At 46.1% G+C, this 19,172-nt stretch overlaps 1 protein-coding gene and 1 long non-coding RNA gene across 3 annotated transcripts in view; one reads left to right on the top strand and one right to left on the bottom strand.

The window, feature by feature from the left end:
- Nucleotides 1-19,172, bottom strand: part of pik3r3b (phosphoinositide-3-kinase, regulatory subunit 3b (gamma)) — a 647,314-nt gene that overhangs the window by 330,772 nt on the left and 297,370 nt on the right. The window contains exon 5 of the mRNA XM_038794197.1: nucleotides 3,493-3,624. Coding sequence (XP_038650125.1) covers nucleotides 3,493-3,624 — 132 coding nt within the window. The remainder of the gene's footprint in view (nucleotides 1-3,492; nucleotides 3,625-19,172) is intronic.
- LOC119964551 overlaps nucleotides 1-19,172 on the top strand; it is a 304,788-nt gene that overhangs the window by 185,582 nt on the left and 100,034 nt on the right. The gene's annotated exons all lie outside the window — the stretch shown is intronic.

Genomic DNA, 19,172 nt, shown 5'->3' on the forward strand with positions numbered 1-19,172 from the left:
TGTGGAACTCGATATTGGGAAGTGGGAGGGCCGCTGAAAGTCAAACCGCTACTCTTACCACCAATCACCCCTCCCCCGTGATCCTGATCATGCGAACCCCATTCCACCTTCACTCACATTTGGCCCAGAATTCCATGTCATCCTGGACCTCTGGTGGGTGCACTGTGGTCAGCTGCCACTATTCCCACTGGTACGAGCAGCAATGGACAGTTGCCAGCCTCCAATTAGCTGGCAACTTTTGGCAGGCTGGAAAGGCCCAACAAGTGGTCACTTAAGTATCCGAAGGGCCTTCCCCCATAGAACTAACCGGGTTCCCTATTGTTCTCCAACCGGTGGGCAAGACTCCTGTTGAATCCGATGGCCATGCTGCATTTGAAAAGAAGCTTGCCATGGAGCAACATGACCAATAAAAGCCAGGGGACTCCGTTCGCGGGATCTACACAGCTCGCAACACCTCGCGGGATCTAATGCAATCTCGAGAGACGTTGCAATGTAAATTCAGCCTATTGTGGGCGAGATCACTTTTTAGCAAACCTGCATAATAGAGAAAGACAGCTAGACCCACTCTAATGTGCAGTTTCCCAAGGTACCCAAGGCATTAAGATCTCCCCTTTGCCTTGGAGGTTTCAGCTGAGTGTCAATTAGCACTGGGCTCCACAAACGGGGACCAGATGGAATGGCACTGGTGTGGGGCTCCCAGGGGATAGGGGGCCCAGGTGCATGTCCTTTGGGTAGGGTGGTACCCTGGCACTGCCAGGTGCTTGGGTGGCACCCTGACAGTGCCAGGATGCCCAGGTGGCAGTCCAGCTGTCAGGGCCACTACGAAGGTGTCAAGCTGGCATTTTTTGTGTAGGTGCAATTGGGCTGGGAATGCCCTGCTGGAAGGTTGGGGGGTGCAGCGACCCTTGCAGGTGGTCGGGGTCATGTCGGGGCTTCAGAGATTAGGACACCATTTAAAAATGGCATCCTGATGTCTGTATACTGAGGGGCCAGCAGAGGTCCTCAGTGTAGAAAACGGGTCTATGTGCGGCCTCGGCCGCTTGTTCCCTTCTGAGGCCCCAATTTAATGCGAGTGGCATTGTATAGCCATGTGTTTCTCGGCGCTATGGGACAATGTTCCCATTTAATTGAATCTCGCCCACTATTTCTGTTTATGCAATTAAAGGGACAGGCACATCTAAATTCAAACAGGGTTAATTTTTAGAATTCAGAAATCAACCCGATTTGAATCATTTTGAACTATAAATTCGATTGAATGGTGATATGAACCGTATTTATTTTTCATCAACTGTGTATATCTCAAGAATATTTTTGACCATTTTTTCGTGTGAAATGTTTGCTGTACCTTGACGCGAGTCAATCTCTCTGTGCCACAAACACACATGGGCAGCGGTATAGGCAGCTGACATGTTCACACAAGTTCTCCAATTTCCAGCTGGAGAAACTATAGGAAACTATTAGTAGGGTTCGGGGGTGAATTTCTGGCCGGTATCTCCTTCCCTGTGGAGGATGGAAACTGCCAAGATGCCATTTGCTGGTGTTCAAATATCCATTCAAACCATAGAAATCTCTTAGCTTTATTGAAGCTATTAGATTCAGCAAGGGTTTTCCTTTGGATCAATGTTGAACATTTTGACCTGCTCCAATTGCACATATACCGTCTATAATATTCTTAGGAGTTGATTGATATCTTTATTACTTCAGTAATATTTTATGAAGATTGAGGCGATGCATGTCGCAGATGATTAGCCCAGACGTTGGATCCAGGACTGGAAAAATAATGCTACTATACATCAGCATCTTAAAAACTGGATTGGAATGATCAGCAAATCCTATATCTTGTAATTTAGTTATTAAAAAGCAACAATAAATTAGTTTTAGTATCAATGTTGCGATTATGTTTGATTTTAATAAGCGAATGATTCCGAATGTTTGTCCTGAAGACTATAGTTTTTTTTTAGAAATCATTCATGGGATGTGGGTGTGACTGGCTAGGCCAGCATCCATTGCCTATCCCTAATTGCCCTTGAGAAGGTGTTGGTACGTTGCCTTCCTGAACCGCTGCACTTTATGTGCTCAACATTTTGTTTTAAAAAAATATATTTTTGTTGTTTTTTGCATTTGCTTGTAACAATATTGCAAACGGAAAGACAAAAAATATACACAGAAAAATAAAACGAATAAAGGGAAAAGAGAGTAATAGGGTGTGAATACATATGAAACATATATAAAGCTATGAGGCCTGTTAGGATTGGGCTCCCAGTGATCGGTTACTCCAACTGTATTATTTGGCTATTTACTAGCGGATCCATGGCATTAAAACATACCATGGGCATGTTTGCGGCAACCTAGATGTATCCCGTTGTTGTTGCCATGGCCACACCCATGGGCTCTCCTTCCTTCCCTGCCCTTTGGTTCCTCTGCCCTGCTTCCCCTGTACTCTAGGGTCTTCCCTTCTCTTATCCCCCTTCTGTTCTTCCTTTGTCTGTTTCGGTCCCTCTTCCCCCCACCTTGAACCTCCCCCTCTCCCTTGTTGGTTGCCAGTCATGAACAGGACTTTAAACAGGTTAGTAATTTGCTTCCACGTGTTCCGGAGGCCGTTCTCTGATCCTCTGATGGTGAATTTTATCTTTTTCAATTTAAGGAATTCTGCTAAGTTGGACGGACAGTCTGCGGCCTTGGGTGGCGTTGCTGACCTCCAGTCAAGCAGGAGCTCTGTAGAGCAATCAGGGAGGCAAAGGCTAGGGCATCTGCCCCTCTCCCCGTAAAGAGCTCTGGCTGTTCTGATAATCCAAAGACCGCCACTAGTGGGCACGGCTCCACCCTCATTCCCACAATCTCAGACATGGCCTCGAAAAAGGCAGTCGAGTACCCGACAAGTCTGGGGCAAGACCAGAATATGTGGCACCGTTCACATTTGCCTTCCACCTCTGGGTAGAACCTGCTCATATATATTCTGGTCAAGTATACCCTGTGCGCTACCTTTGGCTGCGTTAGGCTCATCCCTGTGCATGAGGAGGTGGAGTTCATCCTATGCAGTGTTTCAATCCAGAGTCCTCCCCCTATACCTGGGCCTACCTCTTCCAGCATTTTCCCGTGTCTCATCCAGCGGTCCCCTTACCTCCTCTAGCAGTCGTCCGTACATGTTAACGCAGTTATCCGATGCCAGTAGTCTGTCCAGTAGAGTGTGTCTGGGTAGCTAGGGGATCGTTGCAGTCTCCTTGTGGAGTAAGTTCCTTAGTTGCATGTAGCAAAGCTTGTTACCTATTGGGAGCTGGGTTTTGTCCGTTAGTTCCCCCAGGATCGCTACTCTGTGTCTATGTATTGTGGACTACACTTTCAAACACTGATTTTATTTTAATTTTAAAACAGGATGAAAGATGATTGAACGTTTCCAAAAGCAGAACAAAATGTTATCAGGCTAGTGTGCATTTTAGAACATATTCTTATTTAAGGAATGGTACTAATCGGAAGCCATCTGCAGCATTTTACCTTGGGCAGTGTAGACCAGCTCACTGTAAATAGCTGGCGGAATCACAGGTGAAGACAACCCTCGTAAGTAATGCTTCAGTGCATCAGCAATGATGTGGATGTCATATTGATCGATATCAACAGCTGCCATATCTGTAACATAATGAAAGGGGTTAGAAACCAGATAGATTAGCATAATTCCTATGCTTTCTTATTGCATGTCTGTTGTCGGCAGCACAGTCTTGTCGGCTGTTGCGGCTTTCATTGTCCGACTTAGGGTAAAATGATATTTAGTTTGCCTATCTCCGAGGTTAAAGCGTAATCATGAATTTAATGCATCAGAACTGCCAGGTACTTGAATCTGCCCCACTTCCTGTCAGGTTACTTCACTTCCTATCGGGTCATCCCGCAACTTTTAAATAAGCAACTTAACTTGCCTGGACCTACAATTGGGACAGCTATTGGTTCATAATACATAAGACAGCTCAGAAATGTAACCGCTTGATCCACTTCTCATTGAAGAGCCGGAGATTCACATCCAATAGTTAGTTGATACTTAGCCTTGCTACTTTGTTTCTACAGTTCTTGATCAGGGTACACGTTGGAGCACCACAAACTGATGAAAGCAAAATGTTTTCTCAGGAGAGGAATGCAAAGTTAAGTTGTATCCTATGATTCTAAACCGGGTGGAATTCTAGCTATTCAACAATTGGCACAAATGGCATCACTAAAAACCCAGCCATGTACTGAATAAGGGACGAATGGGCGATAAGTGAGTTGGAAGACGAGACGAGGAAGAATGCTAAATGACACAAGGGAGAGTATTTTTGAGATGAAAAAGTCAAGCTGACAAAAATAGAAGCGATGTGCCACACATTAACCATCCCCGGTGGCTGGATAATGAGGGGATAATGCGAGATGTCTGGAGCACGTTCTGAAGTATGGCATTTGACTTAGTGTGCTGGTAAAACAACTTCTTTGACATCATGGGTGTGCAATTGTGCATCATCAAAAACATTATAGCCTTACTGAAGAGGTTTAATGGTGTCATTAGTATTGCAAGGATTTTGTTCCAGCACAAGGGCTTCGACAATGTTAATTTAAAATTCATCCTCAAGATTGCAACTGTGAAAATATTTGTTTTGTTTCTCTACCTGTTTGCTGAGGTGAATAACTATTGTGCTATTGAATGAAATATTATCTGACCTTGTGCATGAAACACTTTCACTTTGGGAGCAGCATTTCAGCTGATGGACAGAAGCAGAAAACTCCTTGCATTACCATTCCCTTCACCCGCAACATCAAGTCTAGGGTCCCTTCCCTCCTTGCTGCATCGCAATTAGGGCTCCATTCGAAATCTATGAAAATGTGATTTTTCACAGGTACATGTGGTTACAGGTGGAAAATTTGGCAGACAAACTGTAGCAAAGTTTAACAGCCGCTCAACGTCAAAGGAGTTAGTTTATTTGAAAAACATTAGGAGATTTCCGAGATATGATAAGGTGCTTATGTAATGCAAGTCTTTCCTACCACGCATATTTTTTAAGATCTGCAATAGCTTTATGAATACGAGCATTAATGCCAATTAGTCATAGAATTTACAGTACAGAAGGAGGCCATTCGGCCCATCGAGTCTGCACCGGCTCTTAGAAACAGCACCCTACCCAGGCCCACATCTCCACGCTATCCCCATAACCCAGCAACCCCACCCAACACGAAGGGCAATTTTGGATACTAAGGGCAATTTAGAATGGCCAATCCACCTAACCTGCACATCTTCGGACTGTGGGAGGAAACTGGAGCACCCGTAGGAAACCCATGCACCCACAGGGAGAATGTGCAGACTCCGCACAGACAGTGACCCAAGCTGGGAATCGAACCTGGGACCCTGGGGCTGTGAAGCAATTGTGCTAACCACTATGCTACTGTGCTGCACATTAGCACTGAAGGGTTGCAATCCACATACTTACTAAATTTTCAGAGCATTGTTAATATGCCAAAGTGTGCTGTGAAAATACATCGTTATATTAGCAAAACAGAGAAAGACAGAAAAAGTCATTCAAACTGGACACTCTTGGGAATAATAAAGTAAAGATTTATGCAATGTTTAAAAAAAAATTTTTTTTAGAGTACCCAATTCATTCTTTCCAATTAAGGGGCAATTTAGCATGGCCAATCCACCTAGCTTGCACATTTGTTTTGGGTTGTGGGGGCAAAACCCACGCAAACACGGGGAGAATGTACAAACTCCACATGGACAGTGACCCAGAGCCGGGATCGAACCCAGGACCTCGGCGCCGTGAGGCCTCAGTGTTAACCCACTGCGCCACCGTGCTGCCCGATTTATGCAATGTTGACATACTATCATATGGTGTCACTTGCATTTAGTTCATCCAGGTTGTCACTGAAACACTGGCCTGAATTTCACAGTGGATGTTAGACCCCCAACGTCACAGTACAATGCCGAGCCCACACATACTGGTCGGAGGATTTCCTCAGGAATTTTACCACAGGTAATTTTGACCAACTGCAGGCCCACCATCCAATTAAAGGCGGTCGACAAGCTCCCAATGCTGAGAGCCCAAACAGAGGGCCTGTAGCCCTGAAGCTTCATCAGTGCCACAGGGGAACATGGCCACTGCTGAGGTATGCAGGGAACATCGGTAGCTGGACCAGGCAAGTTTAAAAACAAAACTTTTTAAAAAATCATAGGGCCAAATGTTGGAGGGGAACCCCTGTGGGGAGATTGATGGGGCCATGGGAACTGCCTTCACTATTTGTGACCTTCTCTTTGGGCCATTCGGCCTATCCCTCAACTCCCCAACCCCCAAGCTGCCATAGGAAGGCCACCAACATTTAGCTGACAGCGCCATAATATAGCCCACATTTGGGTCTCTTTACAGTGATTTGCTGCCCACCTGCCAGTTCCATCGATAGAAAATGCCCTGGCAGCTGCAGACCCACATCAGCCAGCTCTCCGCCTCTGAGCCCATCTCCTGTCGGCCAGTAAAATCCAGGCGGCTGAGTCTGCACTGAGCCACTGTAGCAAGAATATCTAGCTTAGGGAGTTCTTGTCCTTGTCGTGGGCACCCCCTAACCATCAGGAAAACAGTGGAACTTACATGGAATTCTGGGACCCCAACAATCTCGGGTATCAGTTTGCTGCAGATATCTGAAGGCAATCAGATTCCTCAGGAACACAAGCTAGATTCAGACTTAGTCATGGTCACAATAGCATTACTTATAACAGAGCAAACTGAACCTGTTGGCATGTATAAATAAGTTACGTCCTTGTCAGAGATACACTGAAATGTATAGAATTAGCAGAAAGTCAGATCTACACTACAGCCACATAGCAATTCAATCTGTTACTGAACATACAGCCTAAATCCTTTAATCATTGACAGTCCCTTTCAGCGCAGATCTACAGAACTGATAACCGGGCATGCTCCGATAATGAATCAGCACTCTGAACACAGCAGTATAACTTTTCCATCAAAATTTGAAAGGAACAGTTGAACTTGGTCTTGCAACACGGGAGCATCATCCTCCACATCCCTTAATAGCTCACTCCATCTGCTCATGACCCCATTGTTGCTTTTTCTGCTCCTCTCCACCTCATACTGACAGTTTATTCATGCCCCGTCTGACGCTTTTGTCAATGGTCTCCTTCCCCATTTTCCATCTAACCCTCAATGCGTCCTCCAGGATAAAAATGAACCTAAGGAGTAACTGGTGGGTTTTGGCACAAATAAACGTGATACAGGGGACTTACTGGAACATGTTTAAATTGTTTTTCCATTCACTGCGGATAACTTTGAGCAACCATATAAAAATAGTGACGCCAATTATGGAATCCCATTGTATGTACTATCATCCACTTTTATACAATCATGCAAAGTCAGAATAACCCCAATTAACACTTCTTGATGCAGATATTTCAGACTTTTTCCTCCTGACGTTGGTCTGAGCAGACTTGTGCACCCGAAAGTAAAATAATAAGTCTTAAAGTCCACACTCAGAATCTTGCAAAGAAAAGTACGTTTTCCTGTTTTTCCTTTGAAAATACAATGCAAAACGACACTACATCCACTCTATAATGGATACACCTTCACTTTTACATCCAGGTGAGGATGGGTGCAAGGAATCCCATTCCTTGATTAATTCTAACAGGATAATTTGAAATTTCTAAGGATGAACAGCTAATTCTGTGCATGCACTTAACCATTTACATAGTGAGTGCAAAGTATTCAGTCTGACAGGCTTTCTTGAGTTTAAACATTGAGCTTTTATTGTTAGCTTTTATTTTGTGAAAAATCCACCCAGGTAAAGACATAAAAATATTTGAAAAGGTAAACACATGTCCAGACCATTGCGACACACACACACACACACACAGTTAATTTTTGGCCAAATTAAGATTTGACGAGTGTTCACAGATTATGAGTCCTTCACTGTTGTTGATAACTGAGGAAGTCCCTTCAATGGAAGTCCTTGTTTGTTAATCTCCAGAATTTTTCTGTCTTTTGTCCCGAGTGTGATACAAGCAGGCAGATTTCACTTTAGCTGACAGAGAAAGAGAGACCCGCAGCTTTGTTGCTGCCTTCAGATGTTTCTTCGTTTGATTTTAACAGCTCGTGCTGCCTTTCGACACTTGGCAGCAAAGATGTCTACTGTCACGTGACTGGCTTTCAAACTGCACAGTCATTGACCCCCCTCTGGAAGTGGAATTCTCTCGCACCTGTTGTTAGAAGCTTTATAGATCAACAGTGGCCTTCAACAGGTGAGACAATTAATTCCTTGTATTCTGTTAGCCACTGTGATAGCCAAATGTGATTAAATATCAATATCTCAGCTCTTAACTCCTTGAGTGGTCCATTTCCAACCTTGACAATGTAGAAAGGGGACTTTTACAGCTCCAAAGCAATTGCTTGTCTGTTTATTTTTACTTTGTTTTATTTTACTGTGTCTGATGGGCGGCACGGTAGCATCGTGGTTAGCACTGTTGCTTCATAGCACTGGCACCTCCCTTCCAGTGTATCACACAATCACACCCGGCATGGACTTCTCCCAAAATTTATCAGAGGGCGGAACCTTACCCAATTTTCTCAAAGTGTCAGGCTCAGGCTGAAAACTGGTGTGTAGCACTCCAGTTGTACACACCAATTTTCACTCCAGATCTTGAGCCTTTATAAAGAGAAAAAATAATGGGCGGTGTTTACATCATCACTCTGGTGGGACAGGGATTGACAGAGCCGGCATCCGACACCACAGAGATCAGAGGTGAAACTGAATGGCCTACAGCCCCACCACAAAGGTATCGGGGGCTGCCACAACCCCCAGGCAAACCTCGCAGGCTCCCAACAATCTCAACGGATGCTCCCCCCCCCCGCCACCAACAATCATCGGGTGCTCCCCCCCCCCCCCCCCCCAAGTATTGCAGAAATATAGCCAGCATTTCTCCTACCCCTCCCCGTCTAGTGCACACTCCCCTCATGGCCTGCATATTGGCTCCTCACTGCCCACTCTCTTCCTACTTCCCCTCACCACACATTAATGGAACCCCCCTCCCATGGAGCTCCCACGAGGCTCGCCCTGGCACTGCCCGCTGGCACAGGTTGACACTGCCAAATTAGCATTGCTATGTTTGGCAGTTCAAATAGGGAAATGCCAACCTGGCAGTGCCAACCTGTGCCGGGGGCAGTGCCAGAGAAATGCCCAGGCATGACCCTCTCCCCCCCCCCCCACGGGCAACACTTAGCTTTGTGCCCATTTTGGGGGAAGACACAGCTGCTAATGGCGCTCAGCAGTGTCACTGAAAAAGAGAGTATTCTCTGAGAGTCAGCAATGCCAGAGGGTTCACTGGTATAATATAGAAGTAAGGGATATGTAGGAGTGGCTTCAACGTCACAATCTGACCTGAGGGTTCAAAAAACCATTCATGATTTATCCTTGTGATTTGTGAGGTGTGTGAACCTCTTTCAGATTCTTAATTATTGTTAAATATCCATCTTACTCACTACAGTAATATGTGAATGTTATATTTCTCTCACAGGAATTGCAATATTTTTCAGTAAAACCTGACAAAACACACCTTTTTGAAACCGTTTCCCACCGAGGGAACAGCAAGGCAGATATTCAGTTGAATGCACCCAATAATAATCAATCATGTGCAAAATGTTCATTGTGCTTCCAAATGCAAGAGGTGCCTCAAGGCATTGTCCATGCACGATTGATTTTTAATTTGGTTTAGAACTTTACTATCTTTCCTACAACAATTCTGCAAAGCCAAGAAAACATTCACAAAGTATAAGTGATAGAAATCTGTAAAATGTTCAGATAGACACTGGCTGTAAAGGTAGCATGTTAACCGGGCTTGGACAGCACCAATTCAGGTTTTGATAGCATCCAAAACTGCCCAGATTTACTACTAATTGAAACCAAGATGGCAATTTCATGAGAACACGTGATATTAGGAATAGAAATAGAGAAATCTTGTATTATTGCAATAAGGGGTGCTTTTCTGATGCTTCTGGATGCCACAATGAAGGCAGCATTACTCAGTGTTGAAAGACCGGGCGCAATTCTCCACCCCCCCACGCCGGGTGGGAGAATAGCGGGAGGGCCCCGACATTTCTCACGCCCTCCCGCTATTCTCCCCCCCCCCATGCCCGACCCACGCCACGAATCGCCGCTCGCCGATGGGCCGAGCGGCCGGGCCTTCGCGCCCGTTTCAACACAGCAGCAAACACACCTGCTTGCTGCCATTGTGAAACAGGCGCCAGATGCCCATTTGGCCATGCCAAGGGGGCCATGCGTCCATAACGGACGCACTCTTTTCCCTCCGCCACCCCGCAAGATCAAGCCGCCACGTCTTGCGGGGCGGCTGAGGGAAAAGATGCCAACTGCGCATGCGCGTGTTGGCGTTGTCCAACCTGCGCATGCGCAGCTCACGTCATTGGCCGCGTCAGCCGGCGTGACGCTTGCCGTGCGGCCATGATGACCATCGCAAGGCCGTGCAGCCGTGACGCACGGGGCCACGCTCCTAGCCCCGTCCGGGGGGGAGAATCGGCCCCAGAAGTGAGCGTGAAGGCTGCCGTGGGTCACGGCTTGTCCCACGGCAGCCTTTACGATTCTCCGCATTTGCAGAGAATCTCGCCCGCTGTGCCTGATTTGGTATTCATTAATACAAATACATGCGATTGAATTTTCCCAGCCCCGTGGAGATGTGTTTGGAGGCAGGGAGAGCTGGGAAGGTGGCGGGAAATCCCATTGGGACAGCTCCCCGGCTCTGTACAGATTCTGAGCAACTTGAGCAGGGAAAGGCTGCCACAAAAATCGACAGTCCAATCAACGAAGACGGGCAGGCAATGAAGTCATTAAAATCCCCAATCGAGGCCATTTTTTCCACAGTGCTGCACCTTTGCCAGCATTGCACAGCCTCCCGCTATGCTGGGAGCCTGACAAGGTTTTGAATAGTGACCTCTTGCTGGGAGGTTGGCGCTTTGTGAGTGGTTGAACTAATTGACAGCAGCTGGGAGCTGCAATACTCACAGGGGCCCCACGAAAGACCACAAATATTCTGCTGGAGGAGCCAACCTTCCACCCTGAGGTCCCTCAGAGTACTTTGTCACCTTCTCAGCACGGAAGAGGGATTTTATGGTACCCCCGAGGTCTTCCTCTTCTCCAGCAGTGCTTAGCTTTTCCGGTGGGGCTGCAGTCTGGACATTGCTGGGCCACCTACTGGGACTCCCACTTCCCTGGTCCACTTTCTATCCTTAATTGGATGCCAATTAAGAAACTGCCTTAGCGTCTATTTGCCTCGGCCCCCGATTAGGCTATTGAGTTGGATGATCAGACATGATCATAATGAATGTTGGAGCCAGCTCAAAGGGCCTGATGGCCTCCTCCTGTTCCTATTTTCTATGTTTCTATATTCACGTAAAGTAACTCCAACACAGTTGACTGTGTGGGCTCAGGACGTACATAGGGGCCCAATATCATGGTACCAAAGACCACAAAGAAAATTCAGCCCAAAGTACCAAAAATGACACCTGAATCTTTGTTGCAGTCCTATAAACAGCAACATTGGCAAATGAGCTTTACCTTTTTAAAAAAAGCAAATTGTAAGAAGAAAGCATTTTGTTTGTATAAATGTTCAAGCTTTGAGTTGAACTAGAAATTCGGGGACCATTTGCTGACACAAACAGGTAACTCCAGCAGTTCCATAAATGAACCCTGTGGATAAAGCTGCCCAATTCATGTGGAAGTGAACTTCTTGAACATTTGCCTTTTTTTAAGGTATTTTGTTTTCTTCACCGTTGAACTTCTCAAACGTGCAACATTCTTTAGACTTCCATCAATGATACTCAAATATGTTAAGCTCCGACGGTAACTCGTTATAAGAACTCAAAAGCAAGTCTTGACTTCTTTGCATTTTGTTCAGCAATCACTTCTCCAGCACAGTACAACCTGTATCCCCTTTATCTATTTAACTCCTCTGCCATTTCTTTGATCCCATTATTACATCCCCAGTTTCATTCCCTAAGTGGCCAATGCTTCCTTTTATTTCTCTCGTCCTTTTAATATACTTAAAAAGTTCTTATTGTCTGTTTTTGTGTTTCTCGGTTACTGGCCCACATAGTTTATTGTCTCCTTCCTGATTATTCTTTTGGTCCATCTTTGCAGTTCTGAATCCATCCCAATTTTCTGGCTTACCAGTAGTAGCACAGTGATTAGCACTGTTGCTTCATGGCTCCAAAGTCCCAGGTTCGATTCCCGGCTTGGGTGACTGTCTGTGTGGAGTCTGCATGTTCTCCCGTGTCTGAGTGGGTTTCCTCCCACAAGTCTGGAAAGACGTGGGGCGGGACCTTGCGGGAATCGGCGGGGCGGGCAACACTGGTGGGAAGGAGTGGCGTGAACCACTCTGGCGTCGGGCCGCCCCAAATTGCAGAATCCTCCGCATCTTCAGGGGCTAGGCCAGCGCCGGAGTGGTTTGCGCACGCTGGCCGACGGGGAAGGGGCTTGGCGCCACGCCAACTGGTGCCATGCTGGCCGGCGCAAGTTGGCGCATGCGCGGGAGCGCCGGCATGTGCTGGTGTCATCCCAGCACATGCGCAGGGGGGATTCATCTCCACATCGGCCATCGCGGAGGAATAGCAGCTGACGCGGAGGAATAGAGTGCCCTCACGGCACAGGCCCGCCCGCGGATCGGTGGGCCTCAATCGCAGGCCAGGCCACCGTGGGGGCACCTCCCGGGGCCAGATACCCCCGCACCCACCCGGGGACCCCGGAGGCCGCCCGCACCACCAGGTCCCGCCGGTAAGTATCTACTCTAATTTATGCCGGCGGGACTGGCCGAAAACGGGCAGCCACTCGGCCGATCGCAGGCCGGAGAATCGCCTGGGGGGGGCCGGCCGCCAACCGGTGCGGCGCGATTCCCGCCCCCGCCAAATCTCCGGCGCCGGAGAATTCGGCAGTCAGCAGGGGCGGGTTTCACGCCGCCCCCCCCCCCCCCCCCCCCGGTGATTCTCTGACCCAGCAGAGGGTCAGAGAACCCCGCGCGTGCTGTTAGATAATTTGGACATTCTGAATTCTCCCTCTGTGTACCCGAACAGGTGCTGGAGTGTGACGACTAGGGGCTTTTCACAGTAACTTCATTGCAGTGTTAATATAAGCCTACCTATGATAATAAAGATTATTATTAACCTTTGCCATTTTATAAGTTTCTGCTTTCACCTTAATACGCTCCTCATAGCTGAATGCTAAATCTATCATACTGTGATCTCTACTTATAATAATAATCTTTATTGTCACAAGTAGGCTTACATTAACACTGCAATGAAGTTACTGTGAAAAGCCCCTAGTCGCTACTGTGCCACCCCTACGTCCTAGGGGATCCTTAATCTTGAGATTATTTATTAAACCTACATCACTACACATTACCAGATCCAAAATATCCTGATCCCTGGTTGGCTCCATAACATATATTGCTCCAAGAAACCCTCCCGTATGCATTCTACGAATTCATACACTTGGCTGTCATTTCCAATTTGATTCGCCCAATCTATATGAAAATGTAAGTCACCTATGATTAATTCAGTGCCCTTTTCACATGCATTTATTATTTATTGATTTAAACACTTTCCTACAGTATGACTACTTTTTGGGGCCTACACAATACTTCCGCCACTCTGTCCCTTCCTTTGGTATTTGTCACTTCCATTCAAATCGACTCCACATCCCCTGGATCATCCCTCAGAACTATACTTATTTTCTCTCTTATTAGCAGAGCTACCCCACCACCTTTTCCTTCCCACCTGTCCTTCCTAAAAGTCAAATAACCCTGAATATTTTGATCTCCTTGCAACCGTGTCGCAGAAATGGTTATCAGATCATACCCATTTAACTCTATTTTGTGCTGGCAGTTCTTTTATCTTGTAGTTTACGCTCTGTGCATTAAGGTACAGAAGTCTTAATTTTGTTTTTCTGCCACTTTTCCTTACACTAAGCCCATCTTTAGGGACAACAGGGCCACTGTTTATATTTTGAATTTCATTCCCGTGTCTTCCTCTTTTGTTTTACCCTTTTAATGCCATTTGTTTCCAACCCAGTTTCCCTCTCCTCTGACACCCTGCTCAGGTATCCATCCCCCTGCCATGCTAGTTTAAAACCTCCCCAACTGGCAAACACCCCTGCTAGGATATTGTTCCTGTTTCTGTTGAAGTGTGATCCATCATGTTTGTACAATTCCACCTTCCCCAGCACCTTTCCCAATGGCTCAGGAATCTGAAACCCGTCCTCCTACACCACCCCTCTAGCCACGCATTCATCCTGCCCACCCTTCTATTTCTATTCTCTCTAGCACATGGCACTGGGAGTGATCCTGTGATTATTACATTAGAGGTCCTACTTCTTAACTTATCACCTAACTCCCTGTATTCAGCTGTCAGGACCTCATATCTTTCTTTAAGCTATATCATTGGTACCAACGTGTATCACAACCGCTGGCTCTTTACCCTCCCCAGCAACAAAGTGAATGAGTGGCCTAAACTCACATGTTCTGCAATTTTCCCTTCAGCTGCATGTCTAATTATCTGTGCCTCCTATTTTCCACTTACCCCTGCCTCCACAAACCAAGATTGGGAATAAGCAATTCACCTGGGCCACACTAGCGTGGAAATGCCCAACACGGGAAGTTTTTTTCATGCTGAGCAGGCTCCAGCCTGGTTGAGAGACCCGGGCATAGCAGGCCCAGTAATTGTTCGAGTATCAGCTGTTGCTTAAGTCAATCACAATATTCTGGGTTCTCGTCCCAATCCAGGGCTTCAGCACAAAATTCAAAAATGGCTGACACACCAGCGCTGAAGATACTTAGGCTCCATCTGCGTGCTTGGATGGATGTGAAGGATAACGGCACAATTTCGAAGAGGAGCAATGATGGTATCTCTGGTCTGCTCAATATTCATCTGTCAATTAACATCACAAAAAACAGAGTGTCTGTTTGTTATCACATGACTCTTTGTGGAAGCTTGCTGTGCACATAGCCGCTTCTACATTTCCAACATTGCAACTTCAATAAAAGCACTTCATTGGCTGTAAAGTGCTTTGAGATGTCCAGTGGTCATGAAAAGCACTACAAAAATGTGAATCTTTTCTTTCCATTTGCAATATCCTGGTGCAGATCTATCTCGTGGTAATTCTGTGATTCAGTACTACTCTCAAAACCATTATGATAACTTCAGTTTCAAATAATGGATGTAGATTGTTATCTTTGCTGAAAAAAATCAGAGACTAACCCCATTTCCACCCCAACAGCCCCATTTGCAAGAATGACAAACCAAAGCCTCAATGTGAATGATTTAAACCATCTTGCTATTTTCAAAGTATAGCGCAACAAAACAGTTTGAAACAGCAAAGTCTTCTTTTATTTTAAATGACCATTTTTAACATGTAATGTTTGCTGACAGATTGGGTCTGTTTAATATTAATTTTCAGAATCGTTTGCAGTTTTGTTTTTTACTCTGTAAAATGGATCTTGTTCGCATTTTGTCCCCGAGCTCAATGTGAAAGTGCTGGGATTGCCAAATGAAAGATGGTCACAAAAAAGCACTGGGAGTCTGGACAAAGTCTGTGATGAATTTCTGAATGCGTTACTTTAAGCATTTTTAGAAAAAGATGTATATCTGCTATTTCCTTATACATGAATTTGAATCCTTAAGCAAATTCTACTTCTTCCCTTAAGACTAACAGGGTTTAAAAATGTTTTTGATTCAAGGGGAATATCTCAGGAATAAAAACTAGTGGAGCACCAGCTGGCCCCCAACATGATGTGCTCCAGAGTGGTATAATGTGGCTTTGTCCTAATAGTGATTATGCAGCGATTTATCCATCTCAGCCATGTCTCATAAATAAGAGGTGTTCGTGTAGCCAATTGCTATGAGATAGGCAGGTTGGAAATGATATGTTGATCAGGGAGAAATGAAGGAAAAGCTTTATTATTTTTTTAAAAGGATTACTAAATGGCAAGCATACAGATTCCCTTAGTGCAATGGCAAATCCTTGCAACATCTTATGGTGACAATCTTTGGCCTTTAGGCTTTCGGCCAGCAATATCATTCCAGAGAAAGGTCATGAGAGTCTATTATTCAGCTGTACCTTTTTAAAGACAGCAGAGCCTCCACATATCTCTTTTATTGGATGTTAATGGCAGATACAGTGATAAATAAAGTATAATGAGCAGCTGATCACTGCAGCACATTGGCATTCAGAGTCCTGGCAGTTTATTAAACAATTCATCAGTCTACGATCAATGTAATTAACAGTCTCTGAACAGATGGAAAAATGAGCAACTACATCAGTGTCACAGCTTTAGTTGCTGCACAGTGCAATAAGAGAAAAGGTTGATTACTTCTAAGAATATATGTGAGCCCTTTAGCCATCAAGGCCTTCTGCCTGCCTCGAACATTGTCAGTGAGGGACTGGAGGTTGCAATAGGTTGCCATGTAATTATGTAGCATTATGCATATTTGTGTACCATACCAATGTGGAATAAATAGCATAACAGTTGTCCAGAGCACCGAAATGACTCCTTTTGTCAAACAAACCAGTTTTAGTTTGTGGCTTAAAGCACTAACATGAGTTCCACAAGAAGGAAGATAAATTCTGAATAAGTATGCTCACTGACAGGTATTAGCTAATACTCAGACGAAAGCTGGAGGGGGATGGTAACACGGAGCCACAACCAATAATTGTACGAGGCCAGCTGCTTTTCCATTAGTAGAATTGAATGAAGCAAAGATCCTTATTCAATGGAATGAACACATTGGGGGTGGTTTTCCAGCCGCATTTTGCCCAGCGCAAATCCTGCTATGTAGGAAAATACCAGGACAGCCATGAAATGGGGTTTGCGCCGGACACTAAACAGTTCACTATGTTCACGGGCCCTCCCAGCAGACGTAATCTGGTTCATGCCCTCGCTGGTCGCAAACTAGATTAGCATATTTAAATCTTCATTCAAACATGCAGGATGTGTTTCAAACCAGATTATTCCGGCTCCTGTATTTCTTCTACCTGCTGGTGCGGCGTGAAGCTGGCGTGAATAACTACTGGACCAAACATGATGAACACGCTGGGGGACTCATAGGCCATGGTAACCCCTACGTGGTTGGGAACATGGCAGGGCAATGCCCTGGCAGTGCCAACAGCGCTGCCAAGGGGCAGGGTCTGAAGGGGTGCAGCCTTAATGCACAGGACCTGAAGGAGCGATGAGTGGCATTGAGGGGATGGAGTATGAAGTGTGACTCATTAGGAGGACCCTTATACCACCAATCAACGGGGGGGGGGGGGGGGGGGGGGGGATCCTGATGTCCGTCGCTAAGGGATTTCACTTTGGGTTCAGCACACCCCCTGTGAAACTTGGCTTGCTGGTGTGATTAGGTCTCGCCCAGTGATGGGGCAAAACCTATCCCCCTTCAAAAAAAAATGGCTAACTGTGAGAAATTCTGATAGGAAACTTGTCTGTTTCTCTGGGGAGAAACACTTTGGTTTTTTGACTGAACCTGACACGTTCCTATTCCTTGGAAAGGTTCCACCCATTCAAATTAATCTCCTAGATATCTGACACATTAGACATATATATAACTCTTGATTATTTGTTCCTTCACTAGATATTTCTCTCAAAAATGTTTTTAAAAAATGCAGAGGTCCTTTTCTTTAAACCAGATTAAAATCTGTCACATTCTTCGGCTTAATTTATTCCAAATGTTTTCTCAACACTGTCAAACCTGTCAAACACTCCAAACAATGAATGTGGATAGCGAAATAATTTTCTATTTCTGTTCTATAAACCTCTATCTTCCTTGCATATGTTACAGAAAGGTTTGGGAGAGAACTGAAACTTTTGTCCAATTTTCCCATTTTGTCCATAATCCGCGAGTTTTTAAACCCAGCCTAATATTCCATGCTTTTGTCACCTCAAGGCTCAATATCTTCAGTATGGTCACTGGCCTCTGAAGCTTGACCTTCAAGGTATCCATAATTGTGTGGTTCATGTACCATTGTGCACAGTCCACATGCCCAGAATCCTGGACGGGATTCTCTCAGGCCTTGCCGGAGAATCGTGCGACGGTGCCCCAACAGTGGTCCACTGATTCTCTGGTGAGTGGAGAGTCAGCACCATCGGCGCCGGCGGAGCGCCAGTCGGGGGTCGCTCTGTGCGGCCCTCCCGGCGATTATCTGCCCGGAATGGGCCGGGTGGCCGCAAAAAAAATCCGAGTTCTGTCGGCGCCATCCACAGGTCATCTTACCCGGCGGGGCCTCAGCGTGCATCCATCCGGGGCGGCCTGATTGGTGGGGAGGTGGGGTCCGACTCTGGCAGGGGCTTCCGCTGTGACCTGGCCCACGATCGGGGTCTACCGATCGGCGGGCCGGCCTCTCGGGCTGGGGGCCTCTTTTGCTCCGTGCCGGCCCCTATAACTCTACGCCATGTTGCGTCGGGGCAGGCACGGAGAAGGAGGCCACCGTGCATGCGCACAATCGCGCTGGTCGCAGCACGCATGCGCAGACCGGTGGTGCACATTTGAGGCCAGTATCGGCAGCTGGAGCGGTTTTGGTCGCTCCAGTGCCGTGCTGGCCTCCTGAAGGGCTCAGAATCGCTGCTCCTGGGGGCCTGTTGACGCCGTTGTGAAACGCGCCGGCATTTACGACGGCGTCAACACTTAGCCCTCAGGATCAGAGAATCCCGCCCCCTATCTTACATGAGCTCCAAAGACTTACTGTCTTTCGGTGAATCAACTTGAAAATCCTCAGTCGTGTCTTCAATTCCTTTTGCTGTTTTCCAGCATGCATGGGGCAGGAGGCAATTGGACCGTTGCCCCATCCACCTCGCCTGCAAATTGGAGAATCACAGCTGTGCTACTAATGAGTTCACGCTATTTACAGGTGGCAATGAGCTTGTTCACAACTGATACAGACTTGGAACATTTTGGTTTATATTTCCTCACAAAGAATTGCTATTGAAATTTGAGATTTGACAGGTCAATAAAAGGAAATCGCATCTAAAAGTTGAAAATGGCAATTAAAACTGTAGTCAATGAATCTACAAATGATTATCATTGGTAATACAGTTATTACCATTTTAAACTGAGGAATTTTAAGCTCATGTGCAAGGGCCAATTTACACACTATCTTGTGTACACAGC

Source organism: Scyliorhinus canicula, chromosome 4, assembly GCF_902713615.1.
Source record: "Scyliorhinus canicula chromosome 4, sScyCan1.1, whole genome shotgun sequence".
NCBI lineage: Eukaryota > Metazoa > Chordata > Chondrichthyes > Carcharhiniformes > Scyliorhinidae > Scyliorhinus > Scyliorhinus canicula.